At 46.8% G+C, this 17434-nt stretch overlaps 2 protein-coding genes across 3 annotated transcripts in view; one reads left to right on the plus strand and one right to left on the minus strand.

The window, feature by feature from the left end:
• The window catches only part of LOC306715613 (receptor tyrosine-protein kinase erbB-4-like), a gene marked incomplete at both ends in the record, with an annotated part of 174725 nt that extends 164768 nt beyond the window's left edge, over nucleotides 1–9957 (minus strand). The window contains one exon of the mRNA XM_079186035.1: nucleotides 9894–9957. Coding sequence (XP_079042161.1) covers nucleotides 9894–9957 — 64 coding nt within the window. The remainder of the gene's footprint in view (nucleotides 1–9893) is intronic.
• Nucleotides 9958–12448: 2491 nt separating this feature from the next.
• LOC306715161 (receptor activity-modifying protein 1-like) lies at nucleotides 12449–17427 on the plus strand. Of its 2 annotated transcripts, none has more exons than XM_079185436.1 (3): nucleotides 12449–12723; nucleotides 14240–14378; nucleotides 16542–17427. In XM_079185436.1, the coding sequence occupies exons 1-3, from the start codon at nucleotides 12669–12671 to the stop codon at nucleotides 16795–16797; spliced, it is 450 nt and encodes a 149-aa protein (XP_079041562.1). In that variant the 5' UTR covers nucleotides 12449–12668; the 3' UTR covers nucleotides 16798–17427. The 2 variants fall into 2 exon arrangements, with proteins under 2 accessions (XP_079041562.1, XP_079041563.1); XM_079185437.1 differs by having other exon boundaries at nucleotides 14245–14378.
• Nucleotides 17428–17434: the final 7 nt, after the last annotated feature.

Consider the following 17434-nt stretch of genomic DNA (forward strand, 5'->3'; position numbering starts at 1 on the left):
GCATTTTAAGTCGTTTATCCGGCAAAAAATGCGAAACATTCAGTGATTCCAGCTTCATGAATGCGAGTAGCTGCAGCTTCAGTAAATCTCTGGTTTTTTAGGCTGCTGGGCGGAAGAGACGAGCAATTTCAGGCCTTTGACGTTCCCTCTGGGGGATCGATTAGCAGAAAAACCAAGTTTGTGACTCATTTCTTTTGATTAACAACCCTGTCAGCTACTAAACTCATCTATGTATGCGAGGATTTATTCTATATTTTCTGTATTTTCAGTGTATTTTCTAACAGATGAGTTTATTGGTCCTGACCACTGTTTTCATTCCAACCTGAAACGAGGTCATGTTATTCCTACCTGAGTTGTCACGGGCAGACAGTATATTCCGCGGGAAATAAATGAATTATGTTGACAGTGAATGAGCGTTTTGTTTTGGCAGTGAACGGTCGGCCGATTTGAGCAGAATCCAGTTGGCACTAACCAACAAAGCAAAAATATATTTGCCAATGCAAATGAGTTGTGTATGATTTCATTTAGAGGACGCGTGGCTGTGAATAGACAAACACACGCACGCCCACATCCAGTATTTGTTCTCCATCGTCATCGTCCTCTCTCTCTCTCTCTCTCTCTCTCCCCCCCCCTTCAGGTAGAACCAACACACGTGACCCCATTAGCATTACCCATGGAGACAAGACAATGTGGGTGTGTGATGATGATGATGATGATGAGGAGGATGCATCCCACGGATGCAAATATAGATCTTGACACACTTCGAAAATCACACAATAGATGCTCTCACTATAAGCACACACGCACAGAGTGAGAGCGTGCGTGGCCCGGGCTGATTAATTGGAGCGTTCATCGGCGGTGATAGCTGCGCTCCTCCGAGACAACACACTGTCTCTCTCACTCCACCTTAACCTCTGCTAGACACACACACACACACACACACACACACACACACACACACACACACACACACACACACACGTCACCTCTTCCTTTCTCAGCTGAAATTAGACCACCTTCCTCGCTTTTCAATGTCTCCCGTCTTGCAAAAACAACCCCGCCGGCAGCTCGCTGCTTTCACCTTGCCGAGAGCGAATTTGCCGCGGAGCAACTGGTTGAGGTACGACTCGGGTGGGGGGGGGGGGGGGAGCACTCAGAGGTGTGTGTGTGTGTGTGTGAGAGCGCCTGAGAGTGTGTGTTTAGGCCTCTCGACGATGGGCCGACGCACAGATTCTTGTTTGGGGTGCGCTCTCTCCTCTTGCTTGGCGCTGAGGGTGGCTCACGTTCACGAACACACACACACACACACACACACACAGTTCTAGCAAAGCCGTAGAGAGGTCAGAAAAACAGCAGGGAGGACAGGGTTATTTAGGATAAGAAGAACAAGTGGCGGAAGAGAGAGAGAGTCCCTACCTCTAGCTATCGTATTGTTCTCCCTCTCATGCTCGCCCCTTATCTACACTCAGAGACTTTCCATCTCTTTTACCTCCGCTTTGTCTCGCTTTTGTCTTTCCTCTCTCCCTGACACATACACACACACACACCTCCACCTTTTCTCCCCCTCTCTCTCTCACTATTCCCTCCCTCCCCAGTCAGCTGTCACAGCTGCCACTTTCTCGCGCCCACTCATTTATTACAGGTCACCATCGCAGGAAGGGGGCCGTTTAAAAAAGGACAACGCGGCCCCATCTGAACACACACACGCACACACACACACACACACTCGCAGCCTGGAACTCGTATGCATGGATGTGCAACTACTGTACACAAACAGCTCTTCAGACTCATCGGTTCTGTAATTTATTGAGCTTGCTTTCTGCTCTACACACCATGAAAGGAAGCACTCGGGTTATAGATGTCATTCGAGATAAAAATAAAACAGGCTATCGACCACAATATATCACAAGAAAACCCCAAAATGGTTGCAAAGAATTGCATTTTCTTGAATAAGCCAGTACAAACACACAAAAAAACAAATGGAGAGACGCTGAAGGCATTGCATGCAGTATAGAAACACACACACGCTGCACTGTATGTGCACAAACGTGCTTTGGCTGCAGACTGCTTTCATTATTTTGCCTCGACAGAGAACGCAGCGTGTTTCCATGGCTGGAACACAGTTTTAATCTTGTAGAATTAGCCGAACACGAGTCTGAGTCGAGGAGACTGATGCTCGTCGGCCCGGGTTTGCGTCCTTTAAACTCTGCCGCAACATCTCACTGATATCACAATTTAATCCTCGTGAAGTTTGCCTTTCTCTGTCACCGTGGCGCAACTGGATAAACACAATAATCTCTATTTTTTCCTTTATTATTGTGGCAAAATATTCAGAAAAGAATTAAAGCCGAGAGATACAAACAGACTGGCAGAAATAGCCTGATAGACACAAAGGCACACATGCCTAAGCATACAGAGTATCAATCACACACACACACACACACAGAGTGAGGCATGCTCACACAGTGCCAGACAGATTAAGGCACTGATTAAGGCGGGTGTCGCATATAAGTCTTGGAACAGTAAATATCCTTAATTTGTAGTGTAATTAAACGGATTAGCTGCCGTGAATATCTTAACAGGGATTAGCTGACACACAATACACCAGGCGGGCTCGACTACAAACACATGGAAGCGCACACACACACACACACACACACACACACACACACACACACACGCAAACAAACACAGAGGGAGTAAACTCGTGAAAAACATCCAAAATAGCGAGGTTTATAACGATCGTAAGATGCAACTGCAAGACGGACGAGTTGGTGTGTGTGTGTGTGTGTGTGTGTGTGTGTGTGTACATCACATAAGAAAGAGAGAGCGAGAGAGAGAGAGAGGATGCAGTGACGGTAATGACACAAATCTACAGGTTGGGGTTGAATTGCCGGATCAACACACGCACAGATGGGGGATTAGAGATCATTCCTCCTGTCGCAGACTTTCATTAAAAAACGCCAGACTTTGTCAAGGTTACAGGAAAAAAAGAAAAATCCATTGTTATTCTAATGCTCCTCTATTGTGCTGCGCCGAGAGCCAGAATAGAAAGCAAGGGAAGCAAAGTGAAAGAAGGCAAAAAGGAACTCAAGAAGGAAAAAGACCAGACTGGTTGTGAAAGACGGGGAGTCGATGGCACTTGATCCCGCTTCGCCAAGGAAGTGCTGCCAATCAAAGGAAGCGGAACACTGTCCCACTTCCTGTGTTGGCCTCATGCCCGAGCGCAGCGCTGCAAATGCGAATCCAAAGCCAACGCTTATATACACACACAACGAGCACAGACACACAAATGGATGCACGTGCACTGATATATTTGTGTTTTGTGTTTTTTTTTTTAATGAAGCACTAAATGAGACGTGTAGGATTTGGATCTGTTCCCTCACATCCTTAACAGCTAACGTGACCCATGTGGACGCTGTGAGTCTAAACCTCCATCCAAATGGATTTAAAGAGGACACAGCACACTCATTTTCAGGTTCATCGTTGTATTTTGGGTTCCTACTCGAACATGTTTGCATAGTTTAATGTTAAAAACAACACATTGTTCTCCTCATAGTGTCTCTCTGAATGTACCTGTGTTCCCCCTCTGTCTGAAACGCTCCGTTTCGGCGACTGTCCCTTTAAGGCCCAGTCTGCTCTGATTGTGAGAACAATATGGCGAAACCTTTGCAAAGGTATGTTCTCAAGTCTTGACAAAGGAATGGGAACCAAATCTCAACAGATTGTTCATCGCATATTTTCTGATCAAGGCAGCTCTAAAAAAAGCTAAGTGGGTTGTCTCGTTTCATAATTTGTGGATTGGTAGACACTCCAGACGGTGAAGAAATGAGTATTTCATGATGTCCCCTTCAAAGCTCACCAGCTTGACAGCACACACACACAGAAACACATACATGTGTGGAAGCACGTGTATGACAGTCGGAGGAGTGTATGAAGGAGCCGCCGACAGTGTGTTGTCCACGAAAACAAATTGGGTGTCGCAATTAAAGAGGGAGAAATGAGCTGTTTTCCATTCTCCCTGTGTGCTCGGTGACAGCCTCACACACGCACACACGGCTAATGAAAGACAGAGCGGGGAGTGTGCGCCCGCAGATGTGTGTGTGTGTGTGTGTGAGAAGGAAGGGAAGGAGAGAGGGCGAGGAAATAAAAAGCCGTTAAAAAGGAGGGAAGAAAAGCAGGAGGTGCAGTGAAAGATGAAACAGAGCAGGGAAGTGAAACCGAGGCACAATGGAGATGTTAATGGGTGAGAGCGGGAGGGAGGGAGAGGCAGAGATAAGGAAAGAGATGGGGAGGGGGGGGGGTGAGAGACGACGAATGTGCGAGAAAGAAAGTGAAAGAGAGCTAATGAAAGAGGAGTCAAATAAAAGAAGAGAAGTGGTGCGAGCTGACCGGCACTGCAACATTGTGTGAGAGTGTGTGTGTGTGTGTGATTGTGTGTGTGTGTGTGTGTGTGTGGGACGCCCCTCAGTCGCAGGATGGAGGCATTTGTCTCTGAGTGGAATCACAAGTGGCGGGCCGAACAAACCCTCCAGTGGTCTAGAAGAAACAGAAGAGGGAGAGGAAAAGAAAAAAAAAAAAAAAAGATTCCTCTGTCTTTCCTGTCCTTTCTTCTCCTGGGCCATGCCTCGCTCACGCTTGTGTGTGTGTGTTTGTGTGTGTATGTATGTGTGTGTGTGTGTGTGAGAGAAAGAAAGAAAGAAAGAAAGAGAACAACCATTAAAAGTAGATTCAAGACTTATGCTTAAAGCAAACGAGGAAGCCGCCTCACATTTAAAAGACATAAGGCATTAACTTGCATGAGTTTGTGTGTGTTTGCATGTGTGCACGAGAAAAATAAAGACAAAATTAGACTAAGAGACAACGCAGAATCAGCATGCAATTAGGATTTAAAAGGGAGCCTGCCGATTCGGGGGTGTTTACAGTAGAGTGTTTACAGGGAGTGCATGGGTGAACTGTGTTTTCTGTGTGGGAGTGAGATCTCAGTCCTCCCTGAAAAGGCGGCATCTGTGCCAGGCTCCAAACGTCCGACCGGCCAATCTAACTCGCACTAGGAGTTGGCACCTGACGCCTCGGCACAACCGAAGCCAAAACCCCGCTCATCATTAGGCGGCACGAAAGGCACGCGGGGTTTCGAAAAGTCTGTTCCTGCCAACACGGCGCCGGAGACGAGAGAAGGGACGAAGAAGCAACGGAGGGCCTAACACAGCCGCTGTTTTGCGCCCGGGCCCTTGGACGTGTTCTTCCCCCATGGTGTGCAGGTTGTGATTCCGCATGTAAATATTTGGGTGGTTTTGGCAAAGTGGAAGAACAAGAAGCCCCTCTGTACAGCCGGGCGGCGAGCGAAATGTCAGCAAACAGGCTCGTGACGTTGCAGGATCGCTCCGGAATGCCTGGGAAAAGGAAAAGCCGGAGACAATGCGTTTGTGTGTTTGTTTGCTCGGCCTGTGCGGATGAGAATCCGAAACGCTGATTCAGACGGCCGAGAGGTAGCGCACTGCTGTCTCAGGCCTCGGAGAAGCTTTCCATCACCCCCACGCGGCACACGGTCATTTGTACGGCTTCCCTTTACCCGCTGAGACTTGTCCAGTTGAGACACTGAACTGCAATTATTACTCTTTTGTGCAAGCGGCCATATTTTATCCCCCCCCCCCCCCCCCCCTCCCTCCGCTTGTCTCTTTCACCGGAAGACGGCGACAGATGCACAGGAAGCGCGCAGATCTCCATCAGCTCGGCAGAAACGATACAGATCCCGAGTTATGATAGCGCTGTTGACTAATTTAGAGCAAGATTGAATTCCTTCACCTCCCTCATCTCTCATGCTGTCACATAAAGGGCTCGCGGTCTAGACCGATGCTATCAAAAAAAAAAAAGAAAAAAAAGAAAAAGCTTAATTAGCTTGTAATAAATTCTCATTTCCGCCAGCCTTCTACAAAGCCCAGGCCAGCTCCGTGGCTCCGCGTGTGCCAGCTGACGGACGCCCAGTAATTTGATACTGGCATTCAGCGGGTTCCCCTTTTCCACTCCCCCCCCCCCCCCCCCCCCGGCTATTTCACAGGAGAGCACGTCTTAAATGTCACCCAAATACACACACACACACACACACACACACACACACAAGTGAATGCAGCATTTGTCGTACACACAGAGCTGCGGCGATTGACATGTTTGAGTCGTTTGTTTCGGTAAGCAGACACACAGACAGCCTCGACAGAGGAGCGGTGGAACTGCTGGCGTGAGCGTCATTTGACAGGTTAGCATTTCGAGCTAAAGATTGTCCCCGTCGAGCTCTGCCGGGACGCCAGTCGTCCGCGAGATCACCTTTGACGTGAGACAGCGGCTCGAACCGAAAGAGCAAAATCAGCTGACTCACAAACAACTGGAACGTTCAGTACTACAAGGAAGATAGACTGAGCACGGAGGTTCCTCGTTGACTTTTTTAACAGTAGTTTGGACAGTCAAGAGCTTTCGACCACGCTGCATGGTCTTCCTCGTGGGGATTGGAGGGCTGCGGAATGTTTTAGGACCCCGAGAGCTGCAAAGATCACTTGATGGATCAAGTAGTCGATCAACAGATGATTAACGGCAGCTATTCCGAGAACCGATTGATCATTTTTTCGAGTAAAAAGTCAGTCAATGGACCCATTCGCCCTTTGGATTTGAAAAATAATTTGCACAAATTGTATAGACGAAACGATTAATTGGGAAAATCGTTGTCAGATTAATCAAGAATGACAATAATCAGTAAGCTGTCACCATAAACCCTATTACCATAATGAAACCAATACATCCAACGTGTCATGGAAGTCAATTTACTTCCCTCACAAAACCTCCCCGGCGAGTCCAAGATGGAGGAGGAAGTTGATCAGCTTCCCATTGAGTTTACCTATCAACGAACCCTTGAACGCATCGGTAGGGTCGATCCTGAGCTCTGAATCACTTCTTTTTTTTTTATGTTTTTTTTTAAAATGAAGATGAATACGAGTCTGCGGACGGACACAGAAACACTCACATCCTCTCACTCTGCCGGTGTAACCTCTGTAAGATGTCTCCTGGCTGATTGAATTTCTTGGAGCTGGTGGCTTGTGGTAACAGGTGTATTCCACATCTGCAACTGCAATCATCACAAAGGACAGTAGAATCTCAGCACTTGTAGACAACTGCGCATGCTCTATCTAGCAGTAAATCCTCCGTTGCGCTGAGGATTACCCATAGAAATATAGTGGTCTAATAATACAGTGATCGTATAGTGTTTTTTTAAATTCATGTAAATAAAATAGCCGAAATAGAACAAAAACTGTCTTTCTTAAAGGAGAAATAAAAAGATATATATAACCAAAAATATAATTATACAGATTTCTCCCACTGGACTGTTACCTTTTTCATTTTATAATAACAATTGTGATACTATTGTAAACATGCAGACTATATAAAACACTCCATCTGCATGTTTAAAATAGTATCACACTCTATAGAACAACATACTGTAACATACCTGCAATCATCACAAAGGACAGTAGAATCTCAGCACTTGTAGACAACTGCGCATGCTCTATCTAGAAAGACGGCATAACGGTAATGTTAGCTAGCTACAACGGACACATTTTTACTGGCAATAAAACACATAGAAAACGTATAGTTAACTTAATAAAAAAACATGGCGAATATAATCTAAGACAAATTATTATTCAACAAAATAAAGCCAGCTCAACTCTTATGTACTTTTAAAGCTAGTTAACATTATATTGTCCACGGACATTCACAGAAACGTTACCTAGCAGTAAATCCTCCGTTGCGCTGAGGATTACCCATAGTCCTTTGCGTCTACTATTCAGTGCAGGTACATATTTACAACAGCAGGTGGCGTAGTTTTCCCATTTAGCGGGATTTAATCTGAACGTGTTCAACTATGTTACACCGGCAGCCAGTCAGACAAATCATCAATCAAGTTCCTTGTGGTGTGAACATCTCCATTTTTGGCATGTGGTCGCACTGTACACAACACACTACACACACACACACACACACACACACACACACACACACACACACAGACACACACAGATATTAGTGCATACAGCTCCACAGACCGGCTGACTGGCAGGAATGCAGCAGACATTTGTCTCGCAACGGGAGCGCACAGACAGATTCGATCACCATGTTAAACGCCATGAAGTGAACATTTCGACTCATTCCAACCTGATATGACTTGATAGATGGTGCTGGGTGGCCATAAGGAGAGAGGGGGGTGGGGGGTGGAGGGGGGGTTAAAAGCCAAAAGAGAGGACGGATAGCACACAAATATCTACTCAGCATACACCCACACGCACGATGAACGTCCCCAGGAGGCATTGCTCGGATTCTTGGGCTGAATTTGCATCACAAATGCCTTGGATGGGAGTGTATGCATATAGTGAATAAATAAACCACTTTTCTTCCCTCATTCATCCCCGCCTGACATCCATCCACCCCAGCATCCGAGACCCACGCCACAGCCAGCCAGCCAGCCGGCGGGCCGGTGGTGTTTGTTTCTTTAGCTCTGCCTCAGAACCAACCCCCCCCCCCCCCCCCCCCCGCCAGAGATCGAGCCAAAACTCGCCCCGTCCTTGGAGGCGGGAAGGGGGGAAAAAAGCATCACGGAATCACGTTTGGGCCTCTGGGAGGTTGGGCGAAGTTCACCTCTGAACATCAATCCACAAACTCTACTCCACTACATCCCACTTCCTGAGTCTGCTACTATTTTGGCTTTTTTCCCCCCCAGTTTGGCATCCCTTGCCAAAGCTTGATTATATCAATTAAGACAGGAGATTCATGGCATCATGAAGTGCCCATCGGCCCCAAAATGCAAACACAAAATATGACTCCGCATCTCACGGTCTGACATTATTCCAAAAGCAGACACCAAACTCCAAACCAAACAGAACACCGGGAGCGCATTAAAAGTCCTTATTGATCAGTGAGTCTATGTGAACAAAGTTCAACAGCACAATCTCTCAGCATCAAAGCCAATCATTTGCTCGGATGTGTTGCAGAAATCATGAACAAAAACGTCACACAGCAAACGTGGCATGTTGCAGCAGCGAACATACCTAAAGGGGTGCCAGAGGAAAGCACAAGACATGGAACTATTGCATTACAAGCCTGTATAGGAATAATGCAGGATCATTGAAGTGATTCCCAATGAGGAAAGCGAGATGTGTCGTGCTACATCTAAATTATTCAAAGACAGTTAGGAGGAATAGAAACTGCACCGACCAAGCTCAATTCATATAAATCAGTCCTCGGTCTATCAATGCCCCGTTTAGGGGAATTAAATTAAACCGTCGGCGCATTCATTCATATTAATGGCACAATATGAAGCGGCAGGCTCATCTGAGCTGCGCTATCGTCACACACTCGCTCTCTTCACTGGATTTTGAAACATTTTATCTTCAGCTAAAGATAGATCCAAATCAGGCACACACGCCATGTGGCTTTCGCACGAAAATGTGTCATGTTTTTTTTTTTTTTTAAATCTAAATAAAAAGGTTAACCACACGGAGAGGAGTTTGGAGAGATTTTTACGCAGAGCCCGACACGGGCTGCTGAACCCCACAGCTCAGGCTGTACTGCAGGTGTGACTCTCGGTGCGACGAGTCAAAAACAGCATCCGCGCGCTCGGATATGAAGTTGTGTTAAGTTTGTGACAGCGTGATGTAGAGCTAACAACACGGGGTTGTTTCAAAACATGTCCAATCATTATCATTCGGCACACAAGTACAGCGGATTCGCCGGTTGCGCGTGAAGGGTGTTCGGACCCTCACTAGACCCCCCCCCCCCCACCCCCCCGCTTTTCAAGTCTGACCTGACAGAGAGAACCCAGGTGCAGAGAGACGCGCATCCAAGCAACTCACCTGACTGTGCCGCACTCGATCGGATCACCAGCAAAGTGACGAGGAGGCAAGCGAGGAACTTCATCTTGGAAAACGGGTCGGCTTGTCTTGATAACTCCCGTAACTCACATGTCCAATCAAGATATCCCCATTCTTTTCTCTTGCGCACAGAAATAAACAACCACAACGAAAAGGAAGGAAAAAAAGAAAAAAACAAACAAACACGTCGGAGTCTTCTTTGGCTTCCTGGACCGCTGAGACGGTGTCCGTGCGCACCCGCAACCAGCGCCGTGGAGAGCTTTTTACGCGCCGCGTTATTTTGTTGTGTTTGTTTATCAGTTCCCAGGCCAGTGTTTAGGTCGGTTTCCGCCGCGGATATACTCAGAGCCATTCACTCCTCACGCTGCCATAGCGCCGGTGGCTGGGGGGGAGTAGGGGGGTGGGTGGGGGCGGGGGTGGAGGGTGAGTGGAGTAAGTGTGCAGGGCTCGGGGGGGGGGGGGGGGGGGGGGTTTGGGGGGGGGGGGGGGGGGGGTGAACACGCCTGCTTGCTGTGATTGACACCTCCTTCAGCCTATTAAATGGGCTATCCGAGAAGATTAGGAGCGTTTTGTCTTCTGTCTTCTTTTTTTTTTTTTTTTGGAAGTCCGCCCACCTCACTTATCGCCTCTTCTGATTGGCTACTCGGCGTCATCGCTGCTGTCAACACACCTGTCAGGGGCAGGCTCTCCCAGGAATTATCTTTTTATTGTCACACAATGATCATCATTTAAAGTCATATTTCACCATTTCGGTTAACATGGCAGAGATATATCCTGTCTTTAAATATAAATAAAGACAAACTATCACAAATTACAGTGACTTTCTAGGGCACAGTTTTGTTTCAGACTATTTTACAACTATCGAACGACATCATTCGTGCTGGTATATTGAATGTAGACTAGCAGAAAGTTCCCTGCGGTGCCGGCAGGGCCAGCCTCTGCAAATATCCACCACCAGCAGGCTTATCAATTTTGGATGATGCCGGTGCCGGTGTAAAGGGGCTGCAGTGAATGGGATGGCTCCGGCAGTAAACCATTTTCAGGGCCGCTCGTCTTACACGCCGGCGTGGCCCATTCCGCCCCCGTTGGCTTCGTTTGTGGACTGATGTCAAAGTGTGAAACCATCCGGGGAAAAAAACAAAAACGAGCGAGGACAAAAAGATATTGATTTGTGATGCATGTAAAGCAAAAAAATCGGGCATGAACTGGCTCTATTACCAAGTGACTCCACAACTTTAGGCAGCAAGGACCATAAGGATCCCTCATGAATCCCCACAGCGCCACATAGAGGCTCCATTCAGCGTCCTCTGCTGCTCTCTAGGGGAATTTAGAGAGAATTACTCGATTTCAAGCCTCTAGCTTGCATGAATCTTAGAGCTGGGGTTTTTTTTTTTTGGGACATAAAATTACATTTGGTTGTATTTTTCACAACCCAAAGGCCAAATGATCACCTCAAAGCCTAGTTATCATCATTCTGTGTCCAATAATCAACAGCAATCCTGTGATTCCTTTGGCAATCGCTTGCTGAGAAACTTTATATTTGAATAGATTCTTTCTCTAACTAATTGAGAGGGTTCAAAGAAACATGTATTGACTTTTTTTATCAAGAGAAACACAAGTTTCATCCCCTCCCAGTCTTATTTGAACAGAATGTCACGATTTAAAAACACACTGCGAGCATGTAAATCACTGCTACAGTGTGTACCAATCTCTTTAGTACACAGAATGACCAGAGCAGGGTTTTGTCTTCGCACCAAATCTGTTTGTAGTTAATCACTCCCATATCACACTGATGCATGAACAGTCTAAAGCATTTATTAGAGCTCTGGGATCAGTCTCACACCAGCACAGACAGCCACACTGGGTGGCAGCACAGCGCAGAGCATGCCTGGAGAATACTAATGAGCGTCGCTCTGTTCCTGTACCCAAAAAAGGAAAGAAAAGAAAAGAAAAGAAAAGAAAATCTGCAGATAAAACGTTCAATTAATGACATTTCTGAGCTGCAGAGCAGATATGAGCAGATATGAGTGTGACACGGAAATGGGAGCTCTGTCTCAGCGCTCCGTAATGGGTCCCTGTGTGAGCCCAACGAGACATTTGATTGGAGGGCTGCCTCCATTAAAAATGATCAATAAGTGATGGGGGGGAACTTGGCTAATTAAAAACCTATGATGAGTCTAATGATGTGTTATCTCACAGCAGGCCTCTGCACTGATGATGGTGCAAATTAGAGCAAGTGGCATTCAATTCAGATTATGAGTTGTGATAATTGTGCGTTTAAAGGCCTCTCCTGTAGAATATCATGTTCAGTTCTAAATAAATAAGAGATGTTATTGGTGTAAATCAAAATGAACTCATAGGTACTTCATTTTAGCTTTGATATTTGTGTAACATGAGTGTACGTCAGAGGCTGTGTGACTCCTGGGTTCATCATGACTGGCACTAATTTGGGTGTCTGACTTTGTTGCGTCCCCTGTGAGCGGCTCCACGCCGGATCAGATGACAGGCAGGGCTTCTAGGATTAGGGCTGCGCTCCGAGGGGGAGGGAGACAGCCCGCTCCACTGCGCCAGGTCAAGGGGACCTTTTCTTTTTACGCCTTCTCGTAGCGCTGCGGTTCATTTATCTGTAACGTTGTTGTGCGTGGGTCAGTGGCTTTGATACATGGAGGAAGAAGGGAAAAGCTACCGTTGACCCCCCCCCCCCCAGGGGTGTGAGCGGAGTGGAGTGCGCAAAAACCCGTCCTGGAGGTGCTCGGCATGGCTCTGCAGAGCGCGTCGCTCCTGCATGTGGGGCTTGTGTTGTTGGTGGCAGGTGAGTGTTTTGTGGGAAGAGGTTTCTAAGTGGCTTCAGCACAAAATGGTTTGATCCATTTGATTTTGGTGTGTTTTAGTTGTGGTTTTTTTGAAAGAATACATGAATAAATCGTATTTTTTTGGGATGGTGTGTGTGTGAGCGTGCGGGTATTAAGTATTAAACATAAGTAGCATCTATTTCTGAGATGTCTGGGCTCATAGCCCTAGTCTATTCATTCATTCATTTATATATTTAATTGAATCCACACCTTTAGACTGCATGTGTTTCAGTCTGAGGCGAGGTCAGGGGTGAAAGAGAAAGTATTCAGGTTTACTCAAGTAGCGATGTCACACTGTATAGAATATATTCTCTAAAGGAAAAGTTCTGCATCAACTTTGTGGGAAACACCTGAGTGCCAAAAGCAAAACGTAGACAAATGGTCCCTTTGACTGTCATACTATGTATGATATCATCAGATTATTATTACCAATGCATTTGGTGGAGTTGAAGCTATTTTATGTGCAGTTGTAAAATCTTCAATTGTAAAGTTACCGTCGATGACATGTGGAGACATGTGGTGGCTAAACATACAAGATGGCTGGATCCTCATTCATGAGCATCATTTGTTTTTTAAAACCCATAAATATTGAGTCCTGGAATGGCGGGCAGAATTCAGGATTCCTGTTCGACTGATGGGTTTTACCCAAAATATGAGAAAAAAACACCTGAGGGCAGGAAGTCGATGGAGTGAAATCTTCCAGCGATGCAGCATCTGTCATGGTTTGGCCTTGGTGTTCTTTTTTGCTGGTTTGCAGCCAAGTTAGCACCTTTCAAGCGCCTGGATGTCCGATTTCTCCAACGAAAAGACAAGACAGGCGAAACACAACAGCCTCACAGCGAATGGGCATTTCATTTTCTTTGCAAAATCCATCATTTTTCACCATTCTGCTTTTCGGTATACGGTGTCTCTTTCAAAAATCCCAGTGTCAACACATTCGGTCTTCCTTGGAGTGTTTTCAGAGCCAGCTGGGACAGAGCAAACACAATGGGCCCACTGTCGGCCGTTATCAGGCCGCGCGCAGACCGAGATCCGCCATGTTTTTTCTCTCCGATCGTGACAACAAACCTGTTCGTTCCACGCGGGTCTTTTTTTCTTCTTCTTCCCGCCAGCTTAAGCTCCCACTCCCACTGTACTGCTCGGCGGCGTCACACTCCGCTCCGAGTCCTGCGGGGACGAGCAGCGGTCTGCCTCCGCGCCGTGAAGCCTGTTAGCGCACACATCTCCGAGGTTCTCTCGAGGAAAATCTTTTATGAGTGAAAGTAAAGGCCTAATGTGGGGAAGAAATGGTCCAACAGGGATAACCGATGCCAGAACACGAACATATTCCTAATTATCAAGAAGTGAACACAACAAGAGAACCTCTGCAGTGCTTTAAAATCCTTCCCGAGCTGCAATCACCCAGATCCATTCTCAGTGTCATATTTACGGCTCGATTAATACGTTTCGTTTGATTCTTTCTTCTCTGTGCTCCAGCTCAGGTCCTTCCGCCAGTGTCCGGCTGCGGCGGGGGTTTCTACGAGAGGGTGATCGGCGACCTCTGCGCCGCCAAGTTCAAATTCGACATGGGCGCGCTGGACCGAGACCTGTGGTGCAGCTGGCCGGACACCATGGAGTGAGTCCCCCCCCCCGCCGGGTCGCGCAGAAAGAGAGGGCAAAAGAAAAGAAAGCGCTTGTTTCACTCGTCTCGGGATAAAGAGATAATGGCTTACGGGAAGAGTTTAATTTGGTGGAAAGGGGCTTTATTCTGTGAGGTAGCTCTCAAAGAATGGGAATCTTCTCTCAGTAAATACTTGTAAATGTAATATATACTATTAATATGCAAGCATGTAGTCTTTCCCATGGTGACATGGCCATCTTCTGAGCTTAATGGTGTAAATGCAGCACATTATCATCACATCAAATATTCGCTTTTCTTTTGGAGGACTTGTTTGCCTTCGACTTAAGCCGGCCTCGATACGTTGCTGTGACTTTAGCTCATCCTCTGATCCGGATGAACGACATCCTCGACCTACAGCCAGCAACTCCAGCCTGTGTCTCCACTCACCATCACAGCGCTCGGTCGCGCCCTCTTTACTGTATCTGCTGCACAGTATATATATATATATATACTGTATATATAGTGTGTCTCAGTGTTTTCAGTGTTTTTCAGTCAGGGATGAGTCAGACAGGAGCTGGGAGGCCCACAGGAGAAGCTGCTGTCAAAACTGTGATTTCCCTCCTGGCTCACTGTCCTCTCCTGGTCCAGCACATAATTAGTGTGTGTGTGTGTGTGTGTGTGTGTGTGTGTGTGTGTGTGTGTGTGTGTGTGTGTGTGTGTGTGTGTGTGTGTGTGCAGTTGTAACCCATCATAAAAAATGTGTACAGGCACAGAGAGGGTTTTTGCAGTGCAGTTGCGTCACAAAAAACTCCTGGCAGAGAGCTGGCTGTGCAGCAGATTAATAAAACATTCGACAAAAGGAAATTAGGAAAATACAAATACATACAAATGCATACAAATGCAATGGATTCCGAAAATCCATTGCCTTGTTACAGGAGGTCGTTCAGATATCCGTTGAAGTTGTCTCTACATGTCTTTACGCACATTTCTTTACGGGTTTTCTAATTGTATTTTATCTCCAAAAGGTATTTTTTGCAACCAGATGAATCAAATCTTATATCGTAGAAGTTAGCAGTCACCAAAACTCCCCCTCGCTTGTTTTGGCTTGTGGCCTTCATCGGGGTCCAAAATCTTTTCACAAAACTAATTCTGTTTTTAGTAAGAGCCAGATGGCGTCATTCACACACCGCACAATCCCGGAGCTATAAAAAAAACACTCCAGTCTCTCCTGACTCGTGTCTTATTTTTAGACCAAAACAATTTCACTGAGTGGCAGCTCAGCACACATTTCCTTAGTCCGGTTCTAAGACATAAGGGCTCCACGGGGTTTTGGAAAAAGCTGCGGTGTGGCTCCGCTGCGTTCCGGATGATAGATGCAACTGTCATTTCTGGGTGGTGGGCGTATTTCAAAGTGGCCTCGTGTCGTTTGCCCCGTTATTAAAAAAGGGTGGACTTTTCCTTTTAAGGAGCTTTGCTTTTTCTGCCCACTTGCCCACTCGGCCTCCGGCTGTGCAGTTAAAGCCAGCGGCCATCAGGAATGGTGCAATGCTCCACTGGGGGTGCTACCCCGTTGGTATGCATCTCCATTTCCCCTGCCCTCTACCACCTAGCAGTTATATTTAGCGGCGTTGAGGCCGACTGGTAATTCTAGACTCTCGCTTCGCCTCCGCTTTCCTACCGGCAAGAAAAAAAGCAGGTTCCACTCTGAAAGAACGTTTCAAGGACAAACCCAGAGACTAATTATACCTGGAGAGTGTATTTCTAAAGCTCTGTAGCTCTGAGTGGGCGCTATCGGAGGGACCACTTTAGGATCATCGTGGGAATACGGCTACTAACCTTCCTGAACACAAGCTGCACATTCCAATACTGGTACTACCATACTGTGTAGTGTGCCAGGAAGAGATTCAGTATGGCACATGCAACGTGCCAAAAAATGCCAGGATGTCCTGCTGCATCCGCTCGCATTTTTGCAGTATACAAGCCGTGCTTTTCTGCTGTCGCACAATGCTCATGCGTAGCGGATATGTGAGCAAGAGGGGCAAAGTTCAAGGAGCAATAAGATGAAATAGGATGCATACTACAAAGTAGACTACTAAAAGTCAAATCAGTATTCCATTTTGGGGTTTTTGTGATGGCATTGGAGAGTTGGGTCACGGTTCTCCTCGTGTTGCTCTGCAGGATCTACGAGGGGCTGACAAACTGCACCTACCAGGTGGCCTTGAGGATGGACTGCTTCTGGCCGAATCAGATCGTGGACCGCTTCTTCATGCAGATTCACCGGGTCTACTTCCACGACTGCGCCCTGACCGGCCGGCTCCTCCACGACCCGCCGACCGCCGTCCTCGCCCCCTTCATCGCCGTGCCGGTGCTGGTCACCCTGCTCATGACTGCCCTCGTGGTGTGGAGGAGTAAACGCACGGAGGGGGTTTTATAGGGACTCGGCCCCTCAAGGCTTTTGTGCATACACGTGGACTCCCGACGGGGCAATGATGGAGCATGTGGTGAAAGATGTCAGGGGATTTGCTGTTTGGTTAGAAATAGAGAGTGTCCGAGTTTGGGGAAAGTAATAAAGGTGTTTTGGCATTCAGGGGAATTAATTACCATCTGTTGTCTTGGCCCGAAACAATCTGTGAGCACATGAATAACTGAGGAGAGGATGACACTCAGGGAGACACCAACTACTTCAATGATTGTTATACATTTGATTAGAGAAGGAAGGAGCAGAAAACGGAGGAAATTCGACTAAAGAAGAAAAAAGGACGAGGAGGTTTTGCACAAAGAGATCAAACATGGTGATGGCATCTACAGTTATGATGCAAGTGGATTCCTCTCATCCCGGGGGAGGAAATAGTGAGTTCCTTTAAGAAAAGTGCAATTTTAGGACTGTACATGAGGCTCAAAGTGGGACTTTCATCCATCACGTGTGTTGACAGGGCTCCATCTAGTGTTCACTCTGGAAGGCTCTGACTTCACACATGTTAATATTCGTAGGCCTGGAGTTGATTTAAATGTTGTTTAAATGTTCATAACATAGTTTTTTTTAATTAAATACTATGCCGTGATAATTAAAT

The sequence above is a fragment of the Pholis gunnellus genome (assembly GCF_910591455.1).
Source record: "Pholis gunnellus genome assembly, chromosome: 24".
In the NCBI taxonomy this organism is placed as follows: domain Eukaryota; kingdom Metazoa; phylum Chordata; class Actinopteri; order Perciformes; family Pholidae; genus Pholis; species Pholis gunnellus.